The 15,131-nt window shown below is 40.4% G+C and overlaps 1 protein-coding gene across 2 annotated transcripts; it reads right to left on the reverse strand.

Moving 5' to 3' along the window:
- Positions 1-1,497: 1,497 nt before the first annotated feature.
- Positions 1,498-9,634, reverse strand: nAChRalpha7 (nicotinic Acetylcholine Receptor alpha7). Of its 2 annotated transcripts, none has more exons than XM_028300287.1 (11): positions 9,514-9,634; positions 8,029-8,168; positions 5,865-5,909; positions 5,517-5,626; positions 4,904-5,084; positions 4,609-4,684; positions 4,334-4,528; positions 3,862-4,058; positions 3,326-3,567; positions 2,943-3,045; positions 1,498-2,867 (listed from the first exon to the last, which is right to left on the reverse strand). In XM_028300287.1, the coding sequence occupies exons 1-11, from the start codon at positions 9,590-9,592 to the stop codon at positions 2,715-2,717; spliced, it is 1,521 nt and encodes a 506-aa protein (XP_028156088.1). In that variant the 5' UTR covers positions 9,593-9,634; the 3' UTR covers positions 1,498-2,714. The 2 variants fall into 2 exon arrangements, with proteins under 2 accessions (XP_028156088.1, XP_028156089.1); XM_028300288.1 differs by having other exon boundaries at positions 3,359-3,567; positions 9,514-9,633.
- Positions 9,635-15,131: the final 5,497 nt, after the last annotated feature.

Here is a 15,131-nt window from a genome sequence, read left to right on the forward strand (position 1 = left end):
GTAGCAAGTAGGTACCTATCTATATCAAGCTACTACGATTTTACCTTGGTATGATGATTCTGATCTAAACTAAAGAGGTTTGGAGAAATCGAACAATATCATAAAATCTACTTTTCCATTATTAGGTTCTCATATTGGTGACTTATGTTGAATTGAACTATGTTGAGTATTTCGTTCATTAATTAGATGTTTATTTTCAAACTACCTACTTATATTCAGCTTTCAGAGGAAAGATATTAGCCATGCCTAGAATTTTCTTTAATAATTCAAATCGATTTGAGATTTTGTTAGCTGTTCAGATTTTTCAGAAATTTATAGGAGCTTTATTATGAGCTTGCTAAGCTCATATTTGTGTGACTATCTACGGTTGACTATCAAATAAGTTAAAAGCAATCAACTGTTATGTAATCTAAAGGACTCTACCGGTCCTTTATAATTAGTTAAAAAGCAATGAATATATGAATTTAGGAGAACAGCTATGTTTCATTTTGCATTACAAAGTTCCTGTGACCGATCCCTCCCAGAGGCTGACTCCAGGATTTAGTGCGCATGTGCCGCTATCCCATGGGATAGCATCGATTGTCTCCAGTCGTTCGGTTCTCTACCAAACTCACCGAGAATTATATAGGTCAGGGTTCCCCACTCGCTTCCAACGAATGCATTGTTCATAAAAGAATCTAATTTGAGAGGCAGAATGAGCTTTTTGAATATTTCATTAGCATGAACACAATTTAACTTCGTAAATTACTTTACCCCGACTTTAAGTGGCTAGGGATGAGGAATATTGAAGTAAATGACACACAAGTCTAATTTGTTTCATTCGTTTATATTTAATAAACAAAATGCAATTCAGAGTATTAACCCTAACAATTGAACAAATCGTGGAGACAACAGGTCTTCCCAATGTCGACGTAAAGACGCCACGCATTGTCGGCAACAATATTAGAAGAATTCGTTTCTAGATTTCTAATTGTTACGTCACACCATGCGCGGCATCCTTCGCCCGGGTCGGCACACAACCGCTATCTTGTGGTTGATGACACAATATAGAACAACAATAAATAAAATAGGTAAGAAAACATTGGCTCATAATCATAGTCGCTCCGCAACTTCCAAAGGACCGCCTACAATTATTCATGACACCTCACAGAAGGAAAACATAGTGTGAGCTTCGCGAGGATACATTTTCCGTAGTTGTATCCGCGCAAGAGCTATGACGATTGGACGTTTTCGCTCTGAGAGGTTTACAATGTTTTCGGAAAATCAATGCGTAATAAACCCTGGCGAAATGAAGACAGGGTTCGCTTTTAGGTCCAACCAATGAGAACCGTAGGATGAATTCGGTTAAATGATCAATAATTATGTCTGTCAGTAAGTAAAGGATGAGAGCGGCAGTTCTGGCTGATGTGAAACTTAAGGCTGTGCGCACTGTACTGTACAGGCTTCAACAATAGTACCCACCCTCAGATCATAGAAGGGATGATCTGAGTACCCACCTGTTTGGATTCACAGTAATAATGCACAGTATAATATTTTATTAACTGTCTCCATAAATATTGTCTGATGCAACAGTAGAAAAAATTGTATAATTTTGATGGCGATGTATAACTTCATGTAGTAATTAATATGTTTAATATGTACACCTGAAAAAATGACTTTAGCCTCAATTAAGATTTTGATAAAGGAGAAAATTTGCATAAAGCTAAGATTATTTCAGCGTATGAATTCACTGTTACTGTATGGAAAGAAGTACAAACTTGATTATTAATATGTAATTCAATTTATTTGTATAAGTCGTTCCGAAAGACCCAGGTATGACTTTTACAAAATAATACTTTGATTAACTACAACTTTTAACGAACGTTTTATTAAGCTATAGCCATGGATATTTTACCATTTATAACAATATCGACCCGTTCACAACGAGGCATATCACAACCTGTACCAATTGAATCAACATTGTTTGTAAAGTTCTATACTAGCTAATGACACAAATACTTCCGAAAATAAAGTTAGGGATAACCACGATTCACGGAATCGAACAAGAAGGAAACAAAGGGCCTTTGCGTTTCTGCCCAAACCCTAGACTGTACAATAGATTTTAAGAATCAAGAAAGTTCTAACAAAGTTTAAATTTTAAATGCGAATCAGGTCGTTTAACGGTTTGAAGGAAGACGTTTTTGTGCTAAAATTCATGTATCGGCCACAATCGTAACTTACGGCCATTTGAAACGGTGACTACTCTAGCGTGGACCTCTCAAGCAAGACCAGCGTGCGCGGCGCTGGCGGTGGCGCGGCAGTGTACTGCCGCTATTGCTTATCAGTTCCAGGACAGGAACTACTGCTCCAAACCACTTGACGCAGTTTAAGACATTTGCTGACTCTGCTGTTCTTTGGGGACCAGTTGCGTGTAAAATATTATTATCCCTTGATAGTGACGACCTTTCGTCATAACATGGAAGAAGTAGCATAGGAGTCGATTAGGACGACCTCAGAGGTTATAGGATATTAGTCGGATAGGCAGTTTTCGGTTGAACGCACAGGGATGGCAGTCAGCGGTAACTTACATCTACAGGGGGCGCGGGCGTCGAGGCTAGCGGCGGCAACTCCTTCGTCGCGGTGTCAGCGCCCGCGCCGGTTCGCACATCACAACTTAACAAGTATTCGCGGTATCACAGAACGTTACGCGTGCGCAGCCGCAGGCGGGCGGGTCGCTACGACACCATGATGTGTGGCGCGGACAGCAGCACGGCTAGCGTGGCGATGATTGTGAACAGGGTAAAGATAATAAGGCACAGTCTGTCCACGACCATGGCGGCGAATTTCCAGTCGCGCGAAATGTCCGCATCTTCGTCATCTTTGCGCATCTAAAAAAGAAAACACACGATGAAGAACATATCTCACCAAAAAAGGGAATAATTAAGTTTTGGCCAATATTATACCTGATCTGTGATGACTCTGATCTCTTTCAGTATGAGCGAGAGCTCATAGTCGACACCAAAACAGCTATGCGCAGCCAGCCCGGCTCCGTTTTCTTCGCCCCCCCTGAAACAGGCAAAAGTCTGTAGCGACTGCTCAAACGGGATGCCTATACTACAGGTAGAGCCGAGGAACGAAGGGCGCTACGGGAGTTATGCTGTTAATGTTCAAAGTAGACAAGATCAAACCAGACCCATAGAAGATACTACCGAGAAGTGAAATGTAATTTAAGATAGAGTATGATATTGTCCCATGATCGAATGATTCGTATTGTAAAAGCTGTTAGGGTCGGGTTAACTGCGGAACTTTCGAGGCGGGGGTTTAATATCGTAACCGTGCTATTTACGGTGAGTAGTGTTCGTGTAGATCGTCGAGGGACCTGTAGTATCGGCAGCAGGGCTGCTGCGCGTGCGCATGGCGAAAGTCATCGTCGATGTCGAGCACGTTCGCTAGGAGCGACTTGGAGGAGCGCTCGCGCAACTCCAGGTCCGGCGGCGGCGGCGCGCGCGCCGGCGGGGGCGTGGCCGCCGAGCCCGGCCGGGACATGCGTAGGATCCATGGCAACCAGTACAGGAATACGCAGCGAATCTACGGAGATTAATTCACTATGAACAAAGTCAGTTCGTATAAGTTACATAAACGAGTATAATGCATTTGGCGCACCGAGGTGACGGGCCATCAATTGTATCATTGCAGGAAAATATGATATTGCAGGGCTATTTATTTGACCGCCATATTTTTCAAATAGGTACGTCACATTAGGAGACAGCATTAGCTGTTAAAAGTTACACACTGTCATAAATAACAGTAAAAATTGTTCTATTATTTATTTTCAGGTCTACTTATCCCCTTAGGACCTAACCTATATTAACCTATACGAACCCAATCACTCATTTCGTGCGTATCTGCGTGGCGGTGGTGATAGTTTAGGATGAGTATCGTGGAGACGACAGAGGAGGCCACCATGAACATGATGCAGTTGAAGTATGTGCCCAGGAGCGGTACGGCGTCCGACGTCGCCGGCATCGTCTCCGCTACCATGTTCAGAAACACCGTCAATGACAGCAGAATCGTTACTCCTGCAATGGAAGTCACATTTGACGTCACGTGGCTCTATGTAAAACACTTTTTTAGGTATTTCATAATATGATTTCTATACAGGGAGAGGTAAAGTGGAGCATATAGTGATATGTTGTTGGTAAATCTTTAACAATAAATAAATAAATAAATAGTTTTAAATATGATTGGAAGAATAATATTGCTTAAACCATCGTGGGTGAGAACATTTTTAAACACATTACATGCAGTATCGCGTTTGTCATAATTATTACTATTAAATTAATTTAACACATACCCAGTGACAGTTTTTCGCCGGAGTCAGGTGGCAGGGTGAAGCCCAATAGCGCCATGGAGGCGATGAGCACACACGGTACTATAAGGTTAAAGAAGTAGTAAAGCGTCTTCCGTCGGATCACCACCGCGAATGTGATATCAATGTACGGCTCCGGGCAACAATTGTAGTATATTTCGTTGCGTTTGCCTGGCACGCCTAAAAAAAGAAAACATATTGAAAAAAGTTCAGTGTTGACGAAAATAAGATTCAAAGATCAATTAAAATAAGCTTCCAACCTATTAGTTCCCATTCGCCGTTTGTGACAAAACTGCTTATATCTCCGCCTCCTTCATCTTGAAGTTGAAGGTCCAACTGAAATCGTAGTTAATTTGTGAATACCGTTCAAAGCTTCAATAAAAATATATTATTTTAAACTTTTCTTGTTATTTAATCTACTGGGAATAAAAACTTGATCAGACGCTCTAACTTCATAGAGTATTGGCAAATTAAAGTCATTTCGTGTTGGTTGTAATGGCGCTAATTTGATTACTTTGCAAGAATGTAGACAGTCCTGTTTATTCCCAGCCTTACTTGATATCCGTCATAAGTCCAACTGCCAAACTTCATCTCGCAGCGCTGGTCGTCGAATGGAAACCAGGTGATGTCGATCTTGCAGGTGCTCTTGAAGATACCAGGCGGCACGTACAGACAGGAGCCGTTGTTTCGCACCACCACGTTGGTTGGGTAAGTGCTGTCGAAGCCTTCGTCCGCACTGAAAAATATTTCTTTCGTCGAAATCCGTAACGGAAAAGGCTTCAATTTGAAAGAACTGATGCATAGATTTACTATATGTAGAGTTTCATAGTTGATGAACTAAATTGCACTTTTAGTTGCCTAACGGTGAGGATTAAGACGCATTTGTCAATTGGGAATATTTTTAAATCCTATTTCTTCAATTATTAGTAAGTTTCAGTAGTACCACAAAATAATAATAAGTACTGTAGTAATTTATATCGAGTTCATAAGATTTTAATTTAAGGATATTAAATTCTTAATTTGTGTTTTTGGTAAGAAATAAAGAGTTTTCACATAACGTGCAATTTTTAAGACTTTTCTGTGACATGGGTGTGCCCAACATGAGAAGCAAATTTTTATAAGAGTCGCATCGCCCTAAAGTTAAGAAGTTCTCTGAATGCTAATTTACCTGTTGTACATAAGCACGTCTGGTTTCCATAGCCTGTGGGGTGGTACTCGCAAATCTTTTACACCTCCGAAATCTGAAGTATTCCATCTCACGTTCATATCATTCCATTCCTGAAGTAAAATATTTAGTGTAAGTCGATATGGTACGTAAAAATATTCCAGTACCTAAATTATGTTTGAGTATCAATATCTTATCAAATTACTATTGGTATTATAGTACATTGAACTATGATTCGCCACCCCATGACAATATCGTGCCGTTAAAGTACGTTAGGTGATCCAGTGCAAACACAGCTAATGGATGAGGTGCACGTTAATTGCAGAGCCAATATTGTGCCACTATACTTACGAGCTTAAGCCAGATGTTTGTTATTAATAGCTGGTTCTTCTCGTCCTGTAGAAGAAAATACTTTTTTTAGTTAACGCACCTAATAATTTAAATATACTTAAGGTGAGTTGCACCACCTAACTTTATTTTATTTTGTTCGGAAAACATAGTGTTTAACGGTAACTTTAACGATAACAGGTGCGTTTTCGTATGGAGTTTGACAGATTTTTGACGTTTGTTAAAGTTAAAGTAAGATGGTGCAACCCATCCTTAGACGTTAAGTTATAGGTGTACAGTACAGGTTGTTATAGATATAGGTAGAGACTAATATTTCTTAACTACAATTACACAAGGTACTGTTTACAATTAAGTAAAACAACCAGAATCACAAAAGCTTCCTTCATCCTAACACCACAAGTGTAATTATTGGTTTTATAACATAACCAATTACCTGTTACACCGACACTAACCGATTTACCATGTAAAAGTGAAAACCAAATACTCATTTGTTTTGTGGTATTTTTCGTTTTATTGAGTGTTTACAGGTGAGACTGAAACTGTTGTTTATGTGTTGTGATATTACTAATATTTTTATCGTTCGATTTGAATTCCAATTGTTTAAAGGAGGTGGGACAGGTTCATGAAGATCTTACCAGGGATGTTATGGATATTTAGTTTCGGTTATGGATACGGTTACGGATATAGGAATAATATTATACCGGTTTCGGTTACGGTTACGGATATTTTTTATTTCGGATATCCGAAAATTTCGGTTACGGTTACGGATATCTGTGCTTTAGAATGCAATTTGCAATAGTTTTCCAACACGGTTCATTCATGGCCGCACACTTTACATCGAATAAAAAGTAATAAAAAAAATGATACTAGATGGCATTATAAAGGTAGGTAAATCAGGCTGTATACCTTTACATATAATGTTATACAAAAAACAATTTACACTGCCTACATCCGAAACTATCCAAAACATTTGAATCGGTTACGGTTACGGTTTCGGATATCCGAAAGTTTCGGTTACGGTTACGGATATCCATAACATCCCTGCTTACCACGTCAACGATGTATGAACAGGCCAAAGAGAGTTGCTGCAGTGGATCTCTGTTAATTTCGTCTACTACCGCACGTTTTTGGGTTTGGTTGTCATATTGGTCGAATGTGTATCGTGTTAGTGTAATCTAAGTATTTTTATAATTAGCACGTTAATAATCAGCACCAGCATAATGCTAGAGTTGTAGTAGAGTTTTCTCGTCAACTATCGCAGGTTTTTGTTGTTAGCATGTCTTGTTTGATTATAATAATTATTATTGTGTTAGTGCCAACGATTCACTTAAGCATGTTACATAAATGGAAGCTGCAGTGATTAATCTCTCGTCTTACACAATACATTTTTGGGGCTGGGCGCTGTATACATTGTAGTAAGTATTTCTGTGCTTCAGGATCTTTCATGACCATGAATGTGTGTAAACTGAAGGAGACTGAGAAGAACTGCATCACTCTCTTCGTGTTATAATAGGCTTTTTATGTGTTTACCACTACAATGTAATGCAAAAACGTGGCGCTGAAACGAGAGCTGCTTTTATCTCTATGATCTTTCTATGTATTATATTTTAGTATGATAACTACTGTCTGTGTTATCGATGCCTGGATATTGCGATGAATGACGTTATGTACGTCAATGATCTGAATGAATATGAAACCGAAGGAGAGCTGAAGTAGATGTCTCTCGTCTACTAACGTTCTGTTTTTATATTTATCGTGAAAGTGAGACCGAAAAAGAGACTCATTGACCAAGGACCAATATAGCGTGGTGGTGGTGTGGTGTTTTGTGTTTATTTTTTATTTAATAATAATAATAATAAAAATGTTTTATTTGACAAAAAGGGCGACATCACATTAAAATTTACACAAATTACAAAAAGAAAAACATTGTGCCCTGCTGTCAAATAGGGGCCCGCTCAGCATTAATCGGGGCACGCCGTGGGAATGCCTCGACACTGATTTTCAGCGGGTCCCTTGACGTTGCTGCGCCCAACCGCCGAAGGAGAAGCACTCCGTAAAGTGCCTGTCCGTCGGCGGGAACACGCAAATAGGAGGGCAGCAAAGGGGGGGGCATACAGGCAGTCAAGTCAGTCAGTATTTGGCTGTGTGTGTTGATGCTCATATTTACCACGTCAATGATCTGCATGAGCGTGAGGCCGAAGGAGAGCTGCAGCGGGTCGCTTTCGTTGACCACGGGCCGCTCCAGCACGTTGTAGTGGTCCAGTAGGTGGTGCAGCAGCCGCTTTTCGTGGTAGCCGCCGCAAGCCTCTGGTTGAAAAGTTCATTTGTGATGTATCATCATCCCAACTAATATTATAAATGCGAAAGTAACTCTGTCTGTCTGTCTGTCTGTCTGTCTGTCTGTCTGTCTGTCTGTTACGCTTTCCCGCTTAAACCTCGCAACCGATTTTGATGAAATTTGGCATAGAGATAGTTTGAGTCCCGGGAAAGAACATAGGATAGTTTTTATCCCGGTTTTTGAAACAGGGACGCGCGCGATAAAGTTTTTCTGTGACAGACAAAATTCCACGCGGGCGAAGCCGCGGGCGGAAAGCTAGTTATAGTATAAAACAAAGTTGCTTTCCGCTGTCTGTCACTATGTATGCTTATAAAATATCTTTATAACTACGCAACGAATTTTTATGCGGTTTTTAATAGATGGAGTGATTCAAGAGGAAGGTTTATATGTTTACTTAGCACCCATACGAAGTCGGGGCGAGTCGCTAGTTTCAAATATAGCAAAGAATTTAAGAGAAACCGCTTTTTCGGTTGTCGGTGTTACCTATAAATATTAGACAAAATATTTTAACAATGAATGCTCATAAATAGCGCTAGACGAAGAAACGTTCGATAGAACACGTTACCATTTGCATTTTCATGCAATAGATCATTTTATTGTGTCTTGCAGTGATGAATTGTGCTTCCTAACAATGTGGGATTAACTAGTTTACTGGACATAATGTAACAGTTTTACAAGTGACTTGGTTTTTGCTTAGCTACGTGAATTACGTGATATCGTTAGATGTACGGCTTTTAGACCTTTTCGCTGTAACTTTTTGCGATCTTGTTCACTTTTCGATGGCGGTTCGAGAGGTGCTCGATCTTTTGTGCACGTAGCTCGGGCCCGGCCCCTTCAGCTGAAACTCTTTGATCTTTCGTGCGTGACTAAGCATTGATTAGGAAAATGTCTGCAAGTCCCGACGTGTCAACGCTCGGGGTGAAAGCTGAAATGTTGCTGACGAGAACATGAACGAGATGCGATTATTGGAATGTTTTAACCACGATTTCTAGTTCATGGGAAATAATATTTTTGTTGAATGGCGAAAATATAACTACATTGCATGTTATTCAGTAAATTGAGACATTATAACAATGATACAATCAGTTTTATGTAGCAAATAATAGGAGTGGGTAATTATGACTTGTTATGTATTTTTGACAAAAACAGAGCTAATTATTGATTAAATATAAATATAATTAGTAGGGCTGCGCAATAACAGATTTTTTTATATTACTTATTTTATGTTGTTTTATGTAGTTTTATGTGATGGGAAGGATGATGGATGAACTACGGGTCGTAGTCGTAACGAGGGGTCATCGTCGGCATTCTTACCCCTCGGCCAGAGCAGGCCCAGCAGCAGCAGCAGGCCCGCGGGCGCCGCCAACAGCGAGCGGCGCGCCCGCCACCCCATGTCAGCGCCGCGAGGGGGCCGCGCCGCGCGCCGCCGCCGCCGCCGCCGCCGCCCCGCCGCGCCGCGCCATCACCCGCCCGACCGCGCGACACCGACCCCCGCCTCCCTTTGCCGCACTCCCGCCTATTCGGAATCGAAAACGATCGTTTTAAAAATCAATCCTACGGTTTTCATATATCGACGATTCACGACCGCTCGCCGACGGCAACGCGTGCCGTCCGATCCTCGAGCATCGCCGACCGCCGCGCGTACTTGGTTCGAGTCACGGCGCGTATTTGAGCATTGTTGTTCAGCGGAGTGCGGCCGACCGTGGGGCAGCGGAGCCGCCGGTGTGCGGACTGGCGGAGGCGCCGCGGGCGCGCAGCCGCGCCGCCGCCCATTCACGCGCCGCCCGCCCTCGCCCGCCCGCCCGCCGCCCGCCGCCGCCCGCCGCCGCGCGCGGCTCCTCTCGCCGACCTTCGTCTCGCTCGCGGGCTCACGCGGCCGCGGTCTTCGGCCCGAGCCCGCACCCGCACCGATCACATCCCCGTCCCCCGCACCGCCGAACTCCGCCACTGCCTATTATTATGCTAATTATTTGGCCCTTTTCAAAATTTGCCTACCTCTCATTTTTCACTTTTGCTTGAAAAACGTTTAGAACAGCGTAAGATAACGCGTAAATGAATATTAATTAGGAGACAAATTGTCTTTTGCATCTCGTTTGTTCAAAATTGCACTAGTTTATACCCTTACCTACCTTACCTTATCACAACTTATCGAACTACATTCATACATTTTGTTAATTATGTCATTGCGTTGTGTTAATTGATGTAACAATTTATTCGTTAATACCTACATAGGCTTTAGCGGAAAATTTCTGAAATTACTTCAGACTCATACGAAATAGTAGGATGATCAGAGAGCATTTCAGTCAGTACTATTTCATCGCGCATTTTACGAGTGTGTGTAGAGCTCGTACGGAGGCTTTACACTGTTAATATTACTGCGCCCATTTTGTAGGTCGAGGACCGTGATGGGTTTTCGAAATCTAGCGATTAGAGGCTCAAGTATTGTGTGGTTGTTCAGCGGAGGCTGCGGGGATGCCGGGCCGCGCGGGGATGCTGCGCGCCGGCGATCAATGAGGGTGCTCTGCGCCCCCCTCTCCTCCGCTGAGCCCGCATACTCTACGTACCAGACACCCACGAATTTTCGAACTCGATCCTCGACCTCTGTAGGTGTCAGCTAACGAGGCGAATGATATTTGATAGCACATCCTTGGTAAGGGCTAGACCCGTAGCTCATCATTTCAGCGCAGCCGTCACTTCGACTTGATCCTCAATTTCATATTTCACTCAAGGTTTTCCGTAGTGAAAATATCAGCGATAGACCGTGTGCTGGGGATAGGATAAGTGTTTNAAAGTGTTTGATGTACTTTACTGATATTATTTTTCAAGCAGTCATGTTTGTGCATGAATATTGATTGCTTGATACAAATTTAGAAAATGATGTTAGGTTATACGTAGTTTTTACAAACCTGAAAGACTCAAAACAACTAAACTACAAAGAATAAAACTGCTCAAACTAGCATCTGCCCTCAGCTGTATCAAAATTTCCACCAGAACTTGAATCCCGCTACATTAACATTACATCATCTAACTAAAATACATAAAAACTATATCGCAATTGAAAACAAAGTAAAGATAGAAAGGTAAGTTAAGTTTGCAAAATTAAAGTCTATCGCGAACTCACAAACCATTTGCGGCTGCTCATGCATGCCGTGGCTAATGTTCTAGAACTGCTAATAAAGATTACCCACTCATTACCGTTCATACTTTCCACACCCGATATGATAACACCAATTAGAACACTTTTTGCTGACTGTGACCACCGATAACACAGTTTCTACTTTCGGAAGAAGAAACTCTATTATGTCACGCAGATTTTACCAGGAAAGAGTATAAAAAAGAGAAATGATATGATCAATTTATCTTGAAGGACTTAATCCAATCTAGACATGCCATTATCGCTATTGTCATTAAGAAATAGAGCCCTTTTAAGCTCGTCTCTAAAATGTGTGCGATTATTCACTTTCGGCAAAGTGTACGTGTCACATGAATAAATAATGAAGCGTTATTTAATGACAAAAGTAGACACTTTGGCACATCATTAATTAAACCACAGCAATAGAGGGAACAATACTGTTCTCGGAGACCACGCTCTAGTTCTGTCTTTATTAGGCGCTGGATGTGTTTGGTAAATGGCAAATGTGTTCAGAACCGGGAAGTTTGCGAAACTCGGAGAAAGCGCCCAAGGAGCGCCGTTGAATGGCGCACTAAGAACAAAAGCGGTTCATTTGCTAGAAACTAGGCGAAATAATGAACGTCCTATACCAGAGTGAAATGTCAAAAGTAAAGGTTAAAAGTTACGAGTGCACGGGCGCGGTTTCAATAGACTGCTGAGTACCCGCCGCATTTGTAGTGCCATATGCCAACGTGCCGCTAGGCGTTATCCGAACTAGGCTGTCTCTAAATGCAAGAAAAGCCCATACACACGGCGCAAAATGCTAATGTGTTCATTGACTGCAGGTAGTTGGAATTTACTGCTGGCTCAAACACCTTCACGACCCAAACTTTCTCGATTGTATTGCAGCTTTGATGTTACTGTCATAAAACACATATGTTTTACGAGTTTATTATTTATTTAAAATTGATTTGCACAGAATGGGGCAAAGGCGAACTTAATAGCATCTGGTGTTCTCTTCCAGTTGACCATTGGGCTAAGCCGATAATTTAAAGTAGGCGGTGCATAGAGGTTTAATGTATAAAGCCATTTGATATCTAATGTTAGGTAAACAAACATACATTTTATAAATTAAACTTGCATTAAGTAGGTATGTATGAAAGTACATTATATCTAAATTATAATTCGTGATTAAGACGAAATCTCGCCGAAAACGTTGAAGCTGCGGAAGTCATCAAAACGCTATTCATATCGACCGCGTCTACCTCATTAATGGGTACACTAATGTCCCGTTATGTTGACAAAATCGAGTGGACAGCCGCATAACGAGAGTCGTTTGTTTATTGTTTTTCTTAAATGCTGGCTGAGGTTATCGTGATCGCGAAACACTAGCGCGGGCGTCACGGCGTCGCGTGACCACTCAATGGCTGGCTGCAAATTGCACATTACACGCGGCGTTCGGCCTGCAAGCGACCATTAATGCATTCCTGCAGATTACTTCATAGCGAGCCGAGCATACAATCTGTTACAGTTTTTACAGTCCTGCGAAATTACTTCAAGATTCCTATCTATCTGACCGACCAGACTATACTACCCATTGTAAAATTCAGTTGCATAATAGGCACCCCAATGACCTACTTGCTTGCTTCATTGAATTGTATTTTACGACGGATTGTAAACTATACTAAAATTAAAATAAATATCTATTGAAAACAACATCCAAACTGAAAAACATCAATGACTAAAACAAATTTTGTGGGAAATACGGAAAATTCATCCACTTCACGCATCAAGGGTATATTTTCCTCTATTACTTTATTGCACTGTATAGAGTAACGGATGCCTCCATTCCATCTCTCCTATGAAATAGGAATGCGCTATGGCGAGAACTATAAAACCAATACGTTTCCTAGAATGGGAAGGGTTTCGTAATCAATATTGCATGGGCAAAAAATATTACAGTTTGCTTTAGAGGCGACATAAGCTGTGAGGAGGGCAGCACTGATTACTTATTGATGACTGCGGGACCACCGACCCTCGGCCGTTGATAAATCTGGATCGAAAATTGTGTCACTGTAAAAGTCATATAACCTTTATTTTCCTAAACGAAATTATTTCAGGAATGTGTTTTTAGGTCACCCACTGCATTGGCTAGCGATTTGGCCGTCGATGCCGTTGGATTTTAAATTGGAGCTGAAATTTGGCCGGCATTTATTTTTGACTAGTAAAACCTGCCGTTTTGCTCTCTTTTAAAAGTATTCAACTTATCTACGTTTGTAAAAAAATAAGAAATGAAACGGTGACTGCATTTACTGCACCATCAAAACTAAACTACTAACAAACGTATCTTAACAGCATCAGGCTGTAAAGTTATCTCATGTTACTATAAAAAAACCCAATCAAAATATAACTAACATTAGTACAAGTAAGTACTTATCCCATTTATTTATTTATTTATTTATTTATTTTCCATATAAATACACACAGTAAACATTAATATTTTCTGCCAAACTGTGACACAGTTTGTCGGCAGCAGTTCTCACAATACTGTTATTACATAGCCTCTAAATAACATTATACGTATAGGTACAGACGACGGCACGCCAAGTAAAACACTTAGGTTGAATTGCACCACCCCACCCCAATCGCGACCACAACAACCGGTGCCTTCTATATGGAGTTTGACAGACCCTTGACGTTTGTATTTCAGTCAACAGCTGAACACGATACTTTAAAGATTAATAGGTAGGTAACAATTAATTTTATAACGGCGAAAGCAAATGTAAGTACCTACATTAAAGGAAACAATATAACGTTAATTCCAAGAAACAGTTACCAAAGTTAAGAATATATCTTAAAACGAACGAAGATATTATAATGATTATAAGTTATACCTATAATCTCTAAGCATCACGATTCAATAATTCTACCTAAATATGAAAAATAAATATGTAATTCTTAAATTGTTACGTGATCACGATCAAGCAATAAAGAGTAATTTTATAATATTCAAAGGAAAGCTTTCTCTATTAGAGATTAGGCTTACAGTCACTACCGAAGGGTTTAAGTTCCATGTAATTTTATGGTTTAATGCAAAGTAGCCGCGTTCCGCGTCACGTATTTAATTGAAATGGAAATAAGATTATTAAGTTATCTAAATATTTGTTGCAATAAGTCACGTGTACTTAGAATGGTCGATAAGTTCAAATTTTATTGCTTTAACGATTTTTTTCATCATCACAATATTAAGTTATATTCAGATATATGCTAATTGATACAGCTAATATGACAAGGAAAATCATAAAATGTAGGTTTTAAGTTTTAAAGTTTATAAAAGTCCATGAAATGTCCTTTTTACAAGCGTCTTGTAATGAGAGCATCAACTTCAAGGGAAAATGCCAGCGGTAAAAAATCAGGCCTCTGAATATTTTCCACATGTAAGAACGTGGGTAAAGCCACCAACCCACCTTACCTATTTGTTCCTGGCTCAATAGATCCTTATCGATTTTGGCGTCATTTTCAAGCTTGATTAGTGCGAAAGTCAACGATTCTGGTGATATACGACGAAGATAATACATTTTCTCTTGGAAATGTTTATATTAAGGCGTTACATTTATGTTCCTTATTAAAATCGATCAGTTATTTTATTGAGTAAGACTTTTCAAAGTAATTTCAAGTCAAGATACTAGGTATATGTACCTATATGAAATAAATAGGAAGGAATGAAATAATGAAATAATTCAAAAAAAGTACCTATTTATTTGTAAGAAAAATCATATGAATTACACAAACCATTCAAATACCACGAAAATTATTAGGT

The sequence above is a fragment of the Ostrinia furnacalis genome, unplaced genomic scaffold, assembly GCF_004193835.3.
Source record: "Ostrinia furnacalis isolate ACB-3 unplaced genomic scaffold, ASM419383v2 OfSCF0710, whole genome shotgun sequence".
In the NCBI taxonomy this organism is placed as follows: Eukaryota; Metazoa; Arthropoda; class Insecta; order Lepidoptera; family Crambidae; genus Ostrinia; species Ostrinia furnacalis.

Coding starts and splice junctions, on each gene's coding strand:
- nAChRalpha7 (XM_028300287.1), bottom strand. CDS start 9,592: ATGGGGTGGCGGGCGCGCCGCTCGCTGTTGGCGGCGCCCGCGGGCCTG. Junction 8,169..9,513: donor GGGCCTGCTCTGGCCGAGGG/GTAAGAATGCCG, acceptor CTTTTCAACCAG/AGGCTTGCGGCGGCTACCAC. Junction 3,046..3,325: donor CTACACGAACACTACTCACC/GTAAATAGCACG, acceptor TGCCTGTTTCAG/GGGGGGCGAAGAAAACGGAG.